The sequence below is a fragment of the Malania oleifera genome, chromosome 2 (genome assembly GCF_029873635.1).
Source record: "Malania oleifera isolate guangnan ecotype guangnan chromosome 2, ASM2987363v1, whole genome shotgun sequence".
Lineage (NCBI taxonomy): Eukaryota > Viridiplantae > Streptophyta > Magnoliopsida > Santalales > Ximeniaceae > Malania > Malania oleifera.
In genome coordinates this window covers 6,467,285-6,484,814 of record NC_080418.1, presented here as the reverse complement: position 1 = coordinate 6,484,814, position 17,530 = coordinate 6,467,285, and the positions used below count along the sequence as shown (strand labels likewise).

The window sequence follows — 17,530 nt, the reverse complement described above, 5'->3', positions numbered from 1 at the left end:
CCACCGAAGCTAAACTACACATTTCAACTGCAAGTTGTGTCCTCATCTGTTTTTCCATATTTTATTCTCTATCTACATGTTAAATAGGAACCCGAGTATGTAAAGAATACACAATTGAATATACAATTGATTCATTTTCATTCTCTACGAAAGTAACTTCGCCATCTTTCTTTAATGTCTTCGTCCTTAACCAAGACAATATCATCCTCACTTTTTATACATTTTATATTTCCTAAGTTCTTACTCTTCTTTTTCCTAGCTTTAGCAAGTTTAAATATATCTCTTTTCCGTTCTTTTGTATCCAATCTATCATACAAACTATTAAATGATCCGTATTTAGCTTCACTAAAGTCCTTTTTTGCATCTTTTCTCGTCTCCTTATACTTTTCAAAGTTATCCATGTTTCTACATTTTTGCCACGTTTTATACCAAATTATTTTTGTATTTACGGCCTTTGGGACATCTTTATCCCACCACCAACTTTCTTTGCTATTTGAGAATCTTTTTCTTGATTCACCTAAAATCTTTTTTGCTATTTTTAAATAGAGCTAGCTAATCTACCCCAAAGAGTATATGTATCTATCTCATCCTATATAGTCCAATCCCCATCTTTGATCTCTTATCTTTAAAGTTCATTATATTTTTTTTTCCTTTAGGTTCCACCACCTAGTTCTCTTACACTGATTTATTTTATCTTTTTTCTTCCATTTTTTAGTACATATATCTAACAGTAAGTCTCTTATGTTGTGTGGTTAGGCTTTCACCTGGAATAATTTTACAATCCCTGCATGATAAACGATCTACCCTCCTATTGCCTCTTAATCATCCCTCCCACATACTTGTTTGAGTGCTACAACACTCTCTACTTTGCTATACTTGAAGAACTTCTCATATAGGTTAAAAACTCTAGTTTGATTTCTATCTTGTGAGAAGCTTTCATGATGATCATCCATACATAGTGACTGCAATTACAACCAAAACCCATTAATCCATTGATACCCATCATAAATAAAAGGGTCAGGGCGTTCCATGTAATTATATGGGTCATAAAAAATAGTAAATGGGTGTACCCTCTTAACCTATCAATCCATTAAAATTTCCAATCTTATTAATTATAATAAAATTTAATCTATTTAATATATGACGTTTAAAACTATACTATGAGTAAATAATATTATAATTTGAATCTCTATGTACATAATGTAATTATGTATTGTTTGGTTTGAATTTTTTATATATTTATGTATATAATTTGATTTGGTCTTCAAACTAATTAATATACATGCATGTTCGGAATTGCATAATTTGTTTGATTTAGATATGTACATAAATATGTAGGTATGTGATTATAGTACTGGCTATACTTATCATTTGTAATTAAATTACCCAATTATGTATATTATATGCCAATAATTTGATTTAGTTTGGTTTTCCAAACCAATTAATATGCATGCCTGTGTATACTTTACATAATTGGTTCAATTTAGGTACGTCCATAATTATATAGTTATGTAATTATATTAATTGTTGACTACACCTATCATTTGAAATTAAACTGCATAATTACGTTATTAATACTATTATTCAGAAATCTATGTACATAATTTTGTAATATGAACAATTCAATATGAATATATTCATAGTTATGCAATTATAAATGCATGCAATTGGTTGGTTTCATATGCATACAACATGCATGTACATAATTACATTATTGGTTAGGTTTAGATATGTCGGTAATTATGTGAATATGTAATTATAGTATTGGTTACACCTATCATTTGATAGGTTCCAAATTATAGTGAAAAAAATAAAAATAAAACGGGCAGCCAGGTGCACAAAGCTCCTGCATATGCGGAGTTCGGAGTAGGGGCGGACCACAATGGGTCTATAGTACGCAACCTTACCTTGCATTTTTGGAAGAGGCTATTTCCACACCTCAAACCCTTGACCTCCAGGCCACACGACAACAATCTTACCATTGCGCCTAAGCTGCCCTTCAGGTTCCAAATTATAGTATTACGTAATTTATACTACAATTTAGAAATCAATGGACATGATTTTATAATTGTGGACAATTTGGTTTGAATATATGCATAATGACACAATTATGTATATACATAATTGATTTGGTTTGGTTTTCCAAACCAATTAATGTGCATGCATGAACATAATTATGTAATTGATCCGGTTTAAATATGTTCATAATTATATAAATATGTAATTATAGTATCGGTTATACATATAATTTTAAATTAAAATTCATAATTGAATAATGAAACCCAAATAGAAGGCATAAACTTAGAATTGTCAAATGAGGAAAAGACAAAAAATATGAGATTTTTTCGCAAAATTAGAGGTAACAAAGTTAAGTTTGCACTAAAAAAATGAAAAATGGGAAAGCTATGGGACCAGATAACATCCCAATTGAAGTTTGGAAATGCTTAGGTGATAACGGAATTATATGGTTTGATACAATTATAAAAACAAAGAAAATGCCAGATGAATGGAGGAAAAACACTTTAATACCTATATACAAAAATAAAGGAGATATTTAAAATTGTAATAACTATTGTGGAATTAAAGTTATGAGTCATACGATGAAACTATGGGAAAGAGTAGTTGAACAAAGATTAAGGTTAGAAATGAAGGTCTCAAAAAATCAATTTGGTTTTATGCCTGAGAGATCTACCACAGAAGCTATATATCTTTTGAGAAGATTAATGGAAAAGTTTAGGGAAAAGAAGAAGGACTTGCATATGATATTTATTTGACCTTGACAAAGAATATGATAGGATACCTAGGGAAGTTTTATGGTGGATTTTAGAAAAAAAGAGTATATGTAGTAGGTATTATTGATGTCATTAAGGATATGTACGATGGAGTAATGACTAGTGTAAGGACTATAGATGGAGAAACTAGAGAATTTCCAATCACCATAGGTGTACATCAAGGATCTGCTTTGAGTCCTTATCTTTTTACTTTAGTAATGGACCAACTGACTAAGAGTGTTCAAAATAAGGTTCCATGGTGTATGTTGTTTGCAAATGATATTGTATTAATTGATGAAACTAGGGACATACTAGATGTTGAGTTAGAATTATGGAGAGAAGCTTTGGAATCTAGAGGCTTTAGGATAAGTAGAAATAAGACAGAATATATGAAATGTAATTTTAGTAATGATAGGAGAAATATTGGAGACAAAGTTAAACTTGATGATGAAGAAATAAATAACATTTGTAGATTTCAACACCTTGGGTCTATTATGCAAGTTGAAGGAGAAATTGAAATGATGTAATGCATAGAGTTAAAGCAGGTTGGGTAAAATGGAGAAGTGCGTCAAGTGTGCTATGTGATCATAGGATACCCTTAAAATTAAAAAGGAAGTTTTATAGGATAGCTAGAAGACCAGCTATGTTATATGGATCGGAATTTTGGGCGACGAAGAAACATACTATCGAGAAAGTAAAAGTTGCCGAAACATAAATTAAGGAATGAGCATATTTATGGTAAGTTAGGTGTAGCTGCTATAGAAGATAAGATAAGGGAGGGACGACTCAGATGGTATGGACACTTGCAACGTAAGCCACATAATGCACCAGTGAGGAAGAGTGAGTTAGTTACTATTTTTTTTGGGGGGGGGGCAGCAGAAGGGGTAGGGGTAGACTTAAAATAACTTGGGAGGAGATAGTGAGTAGGGATTTAATATCCTTAAATCTGTCAAAAGATTCATATAGCCGATCCCACCTAGTGGGAATTAAGGCTTGGTTTTTTTTTTTTTTTTTTAATTGATAGTTTGGTTTCAAATATGCAAGTAATTACATAATTATATTAACATAATTGATTTGTTTTGATTATCCGAACAAATTAGTATGTATGTGCAAAATTATGTAATTGGTTTGATTTATATATTTATACATGCACACACGTATTTATATAGGTACATATGTTATAATATTGATAACACCTATCATTTAAAATTAAACTACGTAATTACGTAGTTTTGTAATTATTACTATAATTTGGATATTTTTCAACCGGGCAACAAAATAACTCTTGGATGGTGGGAAGACGTGAGACGATGATGTTTGAAGTTATAAATTGGACTTGGTATCCAACAATTGGTTTTACATGTTTTAAAATTAAATGGGTTAACGGTTTGACCTATGTGCAAATGCGTAGGGTCATAAATGGGTCAAAATATTTATATAAATGGGTCATAAATGGGTAAATGGGTCACTAGTGACCCAGCCCATTTTGACCCAACCCATCTTGATCCATATCCACCCATTTAACATGTCTACCCACACGGCCTTGGATCTTCTATGAAACATCACATTTTGCAACAATTCGCAGATCAATGCTATTCCGTAACCACACAACTGATGTGTCAATTCTCTTTTGTTCAATCTTCATAATCCTTGGAATCTAGAGACAAGGGAGAAGACAGCAAATGCTTGGCCTTCCCTTTTGCACTTAATATACACATGAACTGCCCTAGACCATGGCAAGTGGTTGGAGGATCCAAACCATTGGATGGTTGCTTTAAAAATACTATCCGAACCTCTCTACGGGGGCCATCTGAACCACCGAAATACACTACAATCAGCCCACAGGAATGAACACACAGCAATGAAGCAGAATCAGGCAGCACACACTAGCAGAGAACTGAACTTGAGATCTTCGAAGGCCCAGATTTCAAGAGGAAGCTACAACCACTTACTGAATTTTACAGTACTCAAGGAGGAATCAGCAACATAAGTAGTTTCTCACTCATCCAGTCGAAGTTGGCTTTGACCACACAGAAGAGTGCAGACTACAATTTGGCTACTTAGGATCGAGCAGACCACATCGAAGCACCGCAGACACATAATAACCAACCTGGTAGCAGCTAGAAGGATAGGCAGGCATGAAAATAGCAAGCACAGCGTCATAATGTTATCATCACTCTATCAGCAGTCAGAAGAAACAACAGAACAGCAACAGCAGTCTTCCAGAAACAGTAGGCCACTGTCTTTACACAAGCAAACTACCATGAGCCACAGAACACCCGCAAGAGTAGCTCACGGATGAGAGAAGGAACGAATCCCTGAATGACTCGCAAACCAGAAAAACATATATACTTTAAGAGTTGACAAGGGAGAGAGAACAAGGGGAAGAGAAGGGCTGTAACTACATCAGACTATGATTCAGAGAATCTGGTCCAATACCATGTTGTAAATCTGACATAAATTGAAGATTCAATAAAGAGATTACTGAACTTTCCCAGGGTCTTGTGGAGTTCCCACGGAAGAGAAGAAGAGAAGTGAAGAGAGCCCAGCGGCAGTTTCCCAGGGCATACATACTGCTCCATGCCTGCCCTAATAAAAGTAATAAAACAAGGTCCACTCATGATCTAATTACTAAAATAACATATGCTCTTCTAACAATATTACAGTAGCAGCCTACAATGGCTGTTACTGTTGTGTTTTTTTATTACCACTGCTTTAGCGGTGCATAATGGTATTGGGATCTCAAAATCCATTACGTAGCACCATTACATAATATTTGCTAATGCTATTTGAAAAATGGAGATAGTTATTGAAATACACTTCCTTTATCTGATTTTTTTTTTTTCAAGAATTGATAAGGCTTGTTACAAGTTCATTTATCTGCAAACCCAATCATATCAGGTGCTTTGAATTGAGGCAAATGCCCGAATATATCCATCGGTCTCCTCAGCAGTGTCATTTTAACATTTTTTGAATTAATCTTATACTACATTGACTACAAATATATATGTGCGTGTGTGTGTATGTACGTACATATGTCTATCGTTTGCTGATGACAAGTAATCTTCAGCTTTTTTTTTTTGGATAGAAAAAGAAATTCATTAGATAAAGAAAGAACGTACAATCAGGAGAGAAGAATCCCTTAACGAAATCAGAGAATCCCCAGAAAAAAAAAAACAGCAAGCTCAAACCAGCACACCTTAAGAGGTGAACATCTGTCAAATACATCTCCTTAGAAGTTCCATCAGTCGACATCTTCAGTTAACACTAATCAGCAAAGAATATTTAGTAGTAGCTTGGATCAGACATTTAGTTTTAACTAAAGATAACTTGTCATTGGCAAATTACAGTTTTTCCCTTATTATTTGTGTGGGAATGCATAGAGTTCTGTTTTTGTTGTTCCCTGCAACTGTTACAATAGTAGCGACCAATCATTCAACAAATCAATGTTCTCTAGGGAGTCGACTAAAGATTTGTTTATGATTATGGGAGCTCTTTACTCTGCGTGCTTATTTCTTGGGGTCAACAATTCTTCTTCGGTACAACCAATAATTTCAATTGAGAGAACAGTTTTCTACAGAGAGAGAGCAGCTGGAATGTATTCTCCATTTCCTTATGCAGCAGCTCAGGTAAATATGACAAAACTAATTGAACATTGAAAGTCTACCATTGTTGCTGAAGGAATAGGTGATGATCAAAATCTCCTTGTCAACAGGGTCTTGTGGAGATCCCTTACATTGCTTTGCAGACAATAATATATGGTGTCATCACATTCTTCATGATTAATTTCGAAAGGACACTTAGTAAGATTCAATGTTCACTAGCTTTGGTTTGAGTTGCTGCTTTTCCAGTATTCAGTATTATGACTGAGTAAATTGTCTGCTTAACTGTGACAATTCATTGGTTATTCCATTTCTGAATCTTTTTTTTTTTTTTTTTTTGGGGGGGGGGGGGGGGGGGGGGTTCTGGTTCTTTAATGCCATCTCTAGCACAAGGTCTTAAATTTCGATTTCGACTCAAATTTCGAAGCTCCAAAAGTATGGAAATTTTGATTTCGATGTCACTTTTGATTTGAAAAAATTACGGAAATTAGTCGTAAAACATGGAATTCTTTGTGAAACTTTAGAAATGGTTGACAAACATAATAATATAAGTTTTAGTACTAATATATTACAAATTAAACGCATCTATGTTTTGTATGAGGTGGAAAAGTTGTAAAATAGTATGTGTATCAAACATATTTGTAGGATAATATACATTAAACATATTCAGTTAATACAAATGAAATTCATAAATCATTTAAATATTATTTATTATACAAATAATGATAATTTAGACATGAATGATTAAATAAAATGTTGCTGTAAGTTTATTTTTTCATAGAATTTCAAAAGCAATTGTAATAATCTTTTGTTTCGATAAAATAAATTAAGATAGAAGTTTCACTTCACTCCTAAATTTGTCATTTGAATTCTAACAAAATTTCATCGTATAGTTAAAATTTTGATAAGTTTCACTAAAATTTCAAGATTTCGATAAATTTTGGATGATTCATTGAGATTTCGATGGAAATTTTTGCAATATGGAAATCGATTGCCATTTCGCTTTCGAGGGTGACGGAAATCGGAAATTTTGATGGAAATTTTGACAATTTCGTGGAAATTTAAGACCATGCTCTAGCATATCCTTTCTTCTAAATATTCAAAGTTTTGATTTAAAAAGAAAATGCAAAAAAATTGATGCAACAAATATTCAGTCAGTTGGAAGCATACAACATGCACATGCAATTTCTTGTGGTATTAAATATTTACTATTAACTTCATTTGCTTTTTTCAATATGGCAAAAGGGAAGGGTCACAGAGTGACATTCATTATGATATTGCTTTATGATGTTTGGTGTGAACCAATGTTTTAAAAGGCTCAATCATGGCTCACCTCAAGGTGAGGTATGCTTGGAATGCCTTGAAGCTCAATCTAAAATACTAGATCCCAAAAAGGCTAATGCATTACACACCGGGGTATATGCATTTGTACAAAAAGCACTCCTTTTGTGCCTTTGTAGTTGAGTTTTATGCATTTTGGGTGTGTAATTCTCAAGTTAGATTTGGCTAGAAATTTCTCAAGTTAGATTTGGCTAGAAATTCAAGTACATGTTTATATGAAAAGAATGTCATAACATATGGAATGAATTCAAGTTAGCAATTTTTGAATGACCAAAAAGTATTTGAAAAATTATATTTAATTTTTATTAAACATTTTTTTTGTGATTTTCATAAATTTTCTTTATTTTTAAAAATATATGTAATTTATTTGCATAATTTTATCTGAAAATAAAATTCTGAAAAGGCTTATATCTTGTCTGTTAAGGGTTAAAACACCTTGCCATAAGCCTTTGCCTCCTAAATCTTGGTGTGAACAAATTTCGTGCGAGTGCAATTACTAAAGAATTTTCTCATGATGCAGGAAAGTTTTTTCTCTACATATTGTTCATGTTCCTCACCTTCATGTACTTTACCTTTTATGGCATGATGGCTGTGGGTCTCACCCCTACTCAACACTTGGCTGCTGTCATATCTTCTGCATTTTACTCATTATGGAATCTCCTCTCGGGTTTTCTAGTCCCAAAACCGGTAAGTAGTATTTTTCTAATGTAACAAACCTCATTAAGGAATGATATATATTGTTGGCCAACATCCTAGCCACTTAAGCCTTTAGGCCTTGTGGTGACCTAATGTGGTATGAGAGCATACCTTCCTGGGTTCAATTCTGTTGTCCACACTTACCTCTAATTTGTTACATCTCCTCATTCTCCCTAATGAATTTTTTTTTTCTCTGTTTGCGTAGAGTTTTGAGACTTTTTCTGCATAGGTCGTAGTGGTGACTTAAATTAACCATCAACTCTGCCTCTTTCTAGATCTATACCGTCCTAACTGGAAAAAAACACATTTAGTTTAACAATAAGATTGAGCCTGGGGGATTAATTATGATTGACTGAGCTGTGGGGAGTAACCATGCGATATATTCATTCCATGAATGAACACATTATCGATTAGTTCATTAATCAAATTTTTAGTATGTGAACCGTGAAGAATGTCCTAGGTGGATCTGTTTTCATATGTTGGAGTAATAACAATTTAACAAAAATAGAATTAGGACTTCTGTAATATAAATCTTTATCAAATAGTAAAGCATGACATGTTGAATATCTCATTTCTATAACTTGTATTCATCAAAAATAGAAAACTTGTTAATTAGAGAATAAACTTATCAAATATTATTATATGATGTAAACTGTGTTTCCTACTTATTGATTTCAACAGAAATTTTGTTTCACAAATCACAAGAATTAGGGTTTAAATCATATCAATGGAGAGACTAATAAAGATAGAAATGAACCCCATTCTTCATGCCTCACATGCATTGGACCCTCAAAGTGAGATAGAATGACATTTGAATGTAACAGGATTTGTTTTCTTGGCAGCCCCGCTCTAATTTTCGGAGCAAGCCTGTAAGGTAAGTACCTAACACCCCAAGCCTCACCCCCCAGGTGGCACCCTGCCTGCCGAGGGGATACAAATCGTGTCACTCGCTTGGAGGGCAGGGAGATGATCTTTGGACCCTAATGCCCTGGTCGAGGTGACAGGATGTTAGGCATCAGCTCTTTATAGCTGGCTAGCCTTTGCTATTTTTGAGGTCATGTGATCAAGTTTCTAACCATTTAAAATCTTCCAACTATCAAATACCTTAGTCTTGCACAACAATCAAGCTTAACGCGTTACTTTTTACATATTTCTTCAGAGTATCCCTGGATGGTGGATCTGGTTTTACTATATCTGCCCAGTTGCATGGACATTACGTGGTATCATTACCTCTCAGCTCGGTGATGTGGAGACACAGATTGTTGGACCTGGTTTTGAGGGCTCTGTAAAAGAGTACCTGGAGGCAAGCCTTGGCTATGATACAGGGATGATTGGAGTTTCAGTGGCAGTTCTCATTGGCTTTGCCATATTCTTCTTTTCCATCTTTGCTCTCTCTGTAAAAATGCTCAACTTCCAGAAAAGGTGAAACCGAGGCCTCACATTTTCAGGAGCACTTTATATCAGCAGTGTAATCTTTTTATGCTGTTGTCATCTAACATCAGGAAGATGACCAAGTAAAAATAATACTGGGTTGGGATCAAGGGCTCAGTTTCATTTCAAAGTTTGAGCATGAGCAATGTTCCAAAATGGCTGGCCGGGTTCTCTTTCAGTGGGTGCGTGTCCCTGTCAAAATTCTTCCATTACAAAATCCTTGCTGAGGTTGAGTTCAGATCACAAAGATACGAGAAACTGAAAACCAGTGCAACTGATTTGCTAGTTTTGTTTTTTTGTCTTTTTCTTTTAAAAAGGAAAATATGTAAAAATACAAGGAAATGTGTGAGCATATTGTCTTAGAGGATACTGTATCTGACATGTGGAACTTACTCCCCTTCTGAAGGTTCTGAAATTTTAATGCTATGAAATTTTGCTCGCCTTCTAAGAGGCTGTCCGTTCAATTTATAATAAATAAAAAGTAGTTGGCGCATGTGGCAGCTGCAGATGCATAGGCAGACAGGTTGAAGTAACTAACGGGGAAGTTAGTGCCAGCTTCCACTCAGAAAATGTGTTGGGAAGGACCCAAGAGGCAAAGGGGGAAGAACTCATTCCCAGCTGACTCCCACTTCCACGACACGATCAGTAAAGAGAGGTTAACTTTTGTACATAACAAGGCATCCTCATTATTTAATTTGCTAATCATATCTGTATAATAGTCATTTAAAAAGAAAAGAAAAAAGTTACAGGGAACCACTCAGGACTCGGGAGCAGTCAAACAGCTCATTTGAAGAAAAACCTTCCCACCATTACTTTCAGTGTGTGGTGCAGCACATTCTGGGATTCTCCTTTTCTTATCAGCCCTGATGAAGTCAAAGTTCAGTTCAAAGCCAGCCACTATGGAATTAGCTTCTCATCCCTCATGAAATCAATCCAATACAGCACTGAATCCCGCATCCCGTACCTGGCGTTGAAACCGAGCCGATCGGCTTTGTCTCGTGTTCCCAGCATTTTCACCGGGCACCGAAACAAAGCATCCAGGAATGCCCAGTTTGCTAAATCCTCCATCTTTGTCTGGAGCAGCCCCTCCTCCTCCACGATCTCTTCCCAGAGCCCTCCCTTATCCCCCATTGCTTCTGTAAAGAAGAAATCTTCTGAGAACGTTTCCTCATTGCTGCTCACGTCAGCTTCAAATTTCATTCTGATGGCTGGCCAGATCTCCTTCCATGTGAAACTCGAACCGTTGATCGCATTGAATGCTTGGCCATTGCTAGAATACGTTTCATCAGTGGTGGCAGCCCAGATGTGTTGTTCAGCCACCAGCCTAGCATCAGATCCGTCAATGCAGATCTTTTCCCAGCACTCCCTTGTCCCTCCAAACACAAAAGGGAGATTTAGCCTTCTACAAATGGTTCCGTAAACACACAAACTGCCCATGAAGTTGAACGAAGTCCTCTGGGAACATCCCATAAGCAAACCGGGCCTGTGTACTGACCACGCCACCTTTCCTCCTAGTCTCTCCCTGAGCAAATCTTCTAATGTATAGTAAAAATTATATCCTGTGCTCACCCTAGGCCACTCCTCATCGTAGTAACAAACTTCTTTTTCGTTATTTTTGTTGTTCTCTTTGGATTGCCCTCGTAGCGAAACATAATGCTTAGTCCCAGTCTGCAGCGAAACATGCTTCAACGCGAAAGCTGTGGGGAGAATGGCGTTCAGGGCATTAGCCATCATGACCTTATTCTGCTCACAGCATTCTTGGCTATCTAAGGGGAATTGACTTGCCCAAGTGACCCAGAACATGTGGGTAACATCTTGTAAAACAGAGAGCTTCTGTTGGGTCTCTGATGGGTCAAGGAGGTCACAGGAGATGAAATGGAAGTTAGGATCATGGATGGGTCTGGTCTCGGGATTTCGAGCTATACCGTAAACCTTCCACACGGATTTTGATATGAGCTTCCTGGCCAGCTCCTGACCGACCAGCCCTGTCACCCCAAATATGATCACGACATGCTCGGTGGCGGGTTCTTCATTTCTGCAGCTAGATTCTTGAGCTGCCATTACCATAACAATGAACTCCTTGGCTCAGTTACTTCTAATTTTCTTTTCCATTCCATGGAGGGGTTTTATATGTATGTGAGTTGTACAGTTCGAATGCGTGGCAATGTGACTTCCTAAAAGCCTATAATAAGAAATGTTCAAAGCCAAATTGTATTCAACTTGTGCGTGTGTGTCTATATGTATTGCCCTTTTGCTTGCTAATTATTTAATCAACTGTTAAGGCAGGTGTTAGTTTTCATAGAGATGAGCTCTGCCCATATATTTTTAATTAAATGGTTTCATCTTATGTAAAGCATTGTTTTGAAATTTGCAAAGCCCACTTGCTTGGTGATGAGCAACTCATTGCAGCGTCAAAGCCTCGAATATTGCCGGCAGAATGCGGCCCTAGCCGTTGCCTTGTTGGTGTCCCGGATAGTGCAGAAGTTAATTAAAATACCATTGTTATTAATCAACTCCACGTTTCATAGTCTTTGGTCAAGAAACATGCCCTGTATAATAAGTGGGGTAGGCTATAGAGGCCACCACATCTCCATTGTAATTTGTAGGGACAAACCATACCATTCAACTTAACCATTTGCTTTTCGGAAAAAAACATAAATGTTCTTTTGGAGAAAGGTTTGTACAGAACCAGAGCACTCCTTTTGTTTTTTTTTTTTTTTGTCTTTTTTGTTTTTATTTTGTTTTAAATAAGGAGGACGGCACATTTATTCATTTATTGATATGCCCTCTCTTTTGGCGGAGGAATACCGTGGTTATAAGACAAATATTGAAACATTATAGATAAAAAAATTAAAGGTCTTCCAAAAGTAACACCACCAACCAACCAAAACAAAACTACAAATCTAAACAAAATTAAATAAGAAACAAATCTAAATAGACCTATCAAAAACAAAATTAATGAAATAAAATAAAATCAAAAAATCAAAAAATCTAAACCTATCAAACAAAAATCGAGAGGTTGAACTAATGATGAAAGGAAGTGAGACCTAACCTATCCATCCAAATGATACCTTTCAAAGAACGTAATAAAAAATATTGTTCTTCTTAGATAATATTATTTCTTATTAGAAAATCAGTCATATTATTGTCTTCCTTATATTGATGGAACACTCCTTTTGTTATAGTATTCTTTTGACTTATTTTTCAGATATATCTTAAGAGATAGAAGCTTGAAGCATTTGGAGGATTTTGAACCTTGGGAAGGAGTGGAAGCGGGGGGAAGTGGTGTGGAATGAAAGATGAGTTTAACGTAATCTAGGCCCAAAAAAAATAAAAGAAAAAGATGAGCTTAGCATTTCGACTTTAGGTAAGACGGGCCCAATCTTTTTATTATAATATGAATCCATGTTGGTCATGCTTCTAAGAGAAATACTTTGGCGCAAAACAATGAGATGGATATATTACATGACTTGGTATGTGGGCTCAATGGTGTAACACCCTGTCCTCCATGAGGGAGTGGTAGCGGTTTAACTCTCCTATTGTCACAGGAAGTGGGGAAAGGTTTTGGACAGTTTAGGTGTAGTGTTGTTTCTGTGGAAGTTATTACATAGGCATGTGATAAAACTGAAGTAGAAATGAGAGAAAAATCAAAGAAGGAAGGATTGAATTTTCTGTGTATTATTTCAATTTGTACAAGTCCTATTTATACAAAAATATTCAAACAATATGTACACCAAGATTGACTTTTCTCCTTACGTGATTTCAGCTGTGATTTGATCTCTTAATTCATGCCACAGATTACGGCATATTTCAACGCTCGATTTATGCCGTGAAGTGCGGCATTCCTCAACACTCCCCCTCAAGTTGGCGTGAATATTTATGACGCCCAACTTGCTAAGTAAATAATTAAACTGTGCGAATCCAAGAGTTTTGGTAAAAAGGTCAGCAGGTTGCTGACTTGTATGCATGTAAGCCGTTTGGATGATGCCACTCTGGAGTTTCTCTCGAACCACGTGACAGTCTATATTGATATGCTTGGTTTGTTCATGGAACACTGAATTTGAAGTTATGTGTATAGCGGCCTTGTTATCATAGTACAAACTGACTGGTTAAGAATGCATTACATCAAAATCTAAGGGTAGAGACTTTAGCCAAGTGACCTCACAACATGTGGAGGCCATAGACCTATATTATGCTTCGACTGAGGAGCGTGAAACTGTTGTTTGTTTCTTGGTCTTCTAGGAAATGGGTGATTTTCCGAATAGGATGCAATATCTGGTGATCGATCGTCTAGTATCCCTACATCGTGCACAATTTGCATCACAATATACATAGAGCTTAATTTCGCTAGAAGCAGATAAGAAAATTCCTTGACCTGGGGTTTTCTTAAGGTACCGTAAGACTCTGTGAGTTGCATCTAAGTGTGGTATTCATGACTTGTCCATAAACTGACTTAGCACATGCACTGAATAGGCTAATTCGGGTCTTGTGATGGTTAGATAAATTAATCTTCCAACAAGTCGCCTATATGATGAAGGATCTGAGATAAGTTCGCCATCACTTTTGTTAAGTGCAAGATTTTGATCCATGGGAAAGTTTCAGGTTTAGCTCCAAGGAAGCCTGTGTCTTCTAATATCTCGAGTGCATACTTTCTTTCGAATAAAAATATTCCTTTAGCTGAATGGGCGACTTCGATTCCCAGAAAGTATTTAAGAATTCCAAGATCTTTGAGTTTGAAATGATCGCTTAGATATTTCTTGATCTCATTGACCTGTTTCAAGCTATTTCCTGCAACAATAATGTCATCCACATAGACTAGAATGACAGTGAAATTACCCTTATGGGATCAAACGAATAGTGAATAATCTGCCTTGAATTGTTTGTATCCTGCATCAATGAGAGTAGAAGAAAATTTGGCAAACCTTTGCCTTAAAGCTTGTTTGAGACCATACAAAGACTTAACAAGCTTGCAAACTCTAGTCTCCCCCTTTCGCCCGAATTTCAGAGGAAGCTGCATATAGACTTCTTCATGAAGGTCGCCATAGAGAAAGGCATTATTGACATCGAGTTGATGGATGTGCCAATAGCGAGTGGAAGCAAGAGCCAAAATGGTACGGAAGGTGGTCATTTTAGCAACTGGAGCAAATGTCTCAGTATAGTCAATTCCTTCTTGTTGACTATAGCCCTTGGCAACTAGGCGAGCTTTGTATCGGTCGATGGATCCATGAGAGTTGTATTTGATCTTGTATACCCATTTACAGCCAATGAGTTTCTTAACAGGAGGAAGAGGAGTAAGTTGTCAGGTGTTGTTGAGCTTGAGAGCATCAATTTTAGCATGCATGGTAGTACGCCAATTGGGATCTTTCATGGCCTGTAAAAATGACTGTGGTTCTTTGACAAGAGAGAGAGCTGTGGTTAAAACACGGTGAGAAGGAGACAAATGGGAATAAGATAAAAAATCAGTCAGACAATAAGGGTTACCTGACGAACGAACCATTGTAGAGTCAGATGATTGAGCGGATCGAGATGGTAAAACATGTTCCACATGAAAATCTTGTAAGTATGTCGGTGGCTGAGTGGGACTACTAGATCGTCAGGGAGGTGGAGAAGAGGGTAAAATATTAGATGGGGATGGAGGAGAGTTTGGTGGTGAAGATGGTGATAAGGGTGGAACTTCAGTGATGTCAAGAGAAGAAATAGGACAAGGTAAGACGGGTTCCATGGGTTCAGGTGTAGATGAAGCAAAAGGGAAGGAATCTTCATGAAAGAGAACATCTCGAGATACAAAGACGTTGTGTGTTGCAAGGTTATAGAGTCGGTAGCCCTTTTGGCCATATGGATAACCAAGAAAAGCACATCGAGTCGGTCTGGAGTCAAATTTTGATGGATTTTGCGAGTGAGTGGAGGCAAAGCATAGGCATCCAAAGACTCGCAGATGGCTATATGCAGGTTTGATCACTACAAAAAAACTGGTTTTTAGTGACGAAAGTATTAGTGACGGTTTTAGTAACCGTCACTAATAATTTCGTCACTAAAAGCAGCACGGTAAACAATTTCCGCGCGAATATTTTTCTGGGAAAATATTAGTGACGATTCTAGGGTATTAGTGACGGTTTAGAAACCGTCACTAATAGTGTTTTGATTTTAAAAATATTAAAAAGGAAATAGTTAAGGGTATTAGTAACGGTTTAGGAGAACCGTCACTAATAATGGGGTAGTAGTGACGGTTTAGAAACCGTCAGTAATAGTGTTTTGATTTAAAAAATATTAAAAAAGAAATAGTTAAGGGTATTAGTGACGGTTTAGGAGAACCGTCACTAATAATGGGGTAGTAGTGACGGTTTAGAATCCGTCACTAATAGTGTTTTGATTTAAAAAATATTTAAAAATAAATAATTAAGGGTATTGGTGACGGTTTAGGAGAACCGTCACTAATAATGGGGCATTAGTGACGGTTTTGAAACCATCACTGATAGTGTTTTGATTTAAAAAATATTAAAAAAAAATAGTTAAGGGTATTAGTGACGGTTTAGGAGAACCGTCACTAATAATAGGGTAGTAGTGACGGTTTAGAAACCGTCACTAATAGTGTTTTGATTTAAAAAATATTAAAAAAGAAATAGTTAAAGGTATTAGTGACGGTTTAAGAGAACTGCCACTAATAATGCGGTATTAGTGACGGTTTTGAAACCGTCACTAATAGTGTTTTGATTTAAAAATTAAAAAAAGAAATAGTTAAAGGTATTAGTGACGGTTTGGGAGAACCGTCACTAATAAAGGGGTATTAGTGACGGTTTTGAAAACCATCACTAATAGTGTTTTGATTTAAAAAATATTAAAAAATAAATAGTTAAGGGTATTAGTGACGGTTTGAGAGAACCGTCACTAATAAGGTGGTATTAGTGACGGTTTCAAACCGTCACTGATGCTCGAAATCTTAAATTCTCGCTTTCCCCAAATTTCTTCTTTCTCCTCCCGCCTCCTTCTCCCTCCTGCGGTCTCTTCTTTCCCCAACTTTCATTCTGCTCCTCCCTCCTGCCCCTCCCTCCTCGCTCATCTCCTTTGCAGCCGAGCCTCCCCTTGGCGAAACAGTGCACGAGACTCCTGCAACACCCGTCTTTCTCCCGCAGGACTTCCTCTGTTCCAGCCACGCACCGGTAAGCCGGTGGGACTTCCTCTGTTCCAGCCACGCACCTACAGGACCTCCCCTATTCTTCGGCCGCCTCCTCGGAACTCCAGCTACCACGAGCGCCAGCAGCATACCAGACTTCAGCAACTCTCTCCAACCCGAGTCCACGGCCAGCAACCACGAGCAGCTGCTTCCAGCGTCATCCCTGCAACACCCCACGGCTGGAACCCGAGAGTCCTCCACGGCCGTCTGTAACCAGCAAAGCTCCGGCGACTACGCACCATCCACCCTCTGCAACCTTTGCTGCAGAATCTCTCTCTGCTCCGACCAAGACATAGTAGCAGCCACCATTCCTTGTTTCTTCCAGCGAAGACCATCCGCGTTTCCGCCGTCATCGCTTCGCCGCCCATCAACTCCGGCCACTTGTTCCTCTCTATTGCTAGCCTACTGGCTCCGGCAGTACCTCCCCTCTGTAAGCCTCTCTGCATAACACACACTTGCACACATGCATTTATCAATTAGATTTTCCATACTTTTGGTAATACAGTTAATGTTCATGC

At 37.0% G+C, this 17,530-nt stretch overlaps 2 protein-coding genes across 4 annotated transcripts in view; one reads left to right on the top strand and one right to left on the bottom strand.

The window, feature by feature from the left end:
* The window catches only part of LOC131149607 (ABC transporter G family member 31), an 83,009-nt gene extending 72,720 nt beyond the window's left edge, over window positions 1-10,289 (top strand). For all 3 annotated transcript variants that reach the window (XM_058100211.1, XM_058100210.1, XM_058100212.1), the window contains 4 exons: window positions 6,229-6,400; window positions 6,487-6,574; window positions 8,235-8,401; window positions 9,570-10,289. In XM_058100211.1, coding sequence (XP_057956194.1) covers window positions 6,229-6,400; window positions 6,487-6,574; window positions 8,235-8,401; window positions 9,570-9,836 — 694 coding nt within the window. In that variant the 3' untranslated portion in view covers window positions 9,837-10,289. The remainder of the gene's footprint in view (window positions 1-6,228; window positions 6,401-6,486; window positions 6,575-8,234; window positions 8,402-9,569) is intronic.
* Window positions 10,290-10,502: 213 nt separating this feature from the next.
* Window positions 10,503-11,912, bottom strand: LOC131149609 ((S)-8-oxocitronellyl enol synthase CYC2). The gene has a single exon (XM_058100213.1). The coding sequence runs from the start codon at window positions 11,906-11,908 to the stop codon at window positions 10,739-10,741; it is 1,170 nt and encodes a 389-aa protein (XP_057956196.1). The 5' UTR covers window positions 11,909-11,912; the 3' UTR covers window positions 10,503-10,738.
* Window positions 11,913-17,530: the final 5,618 nt, after the last annotated feature.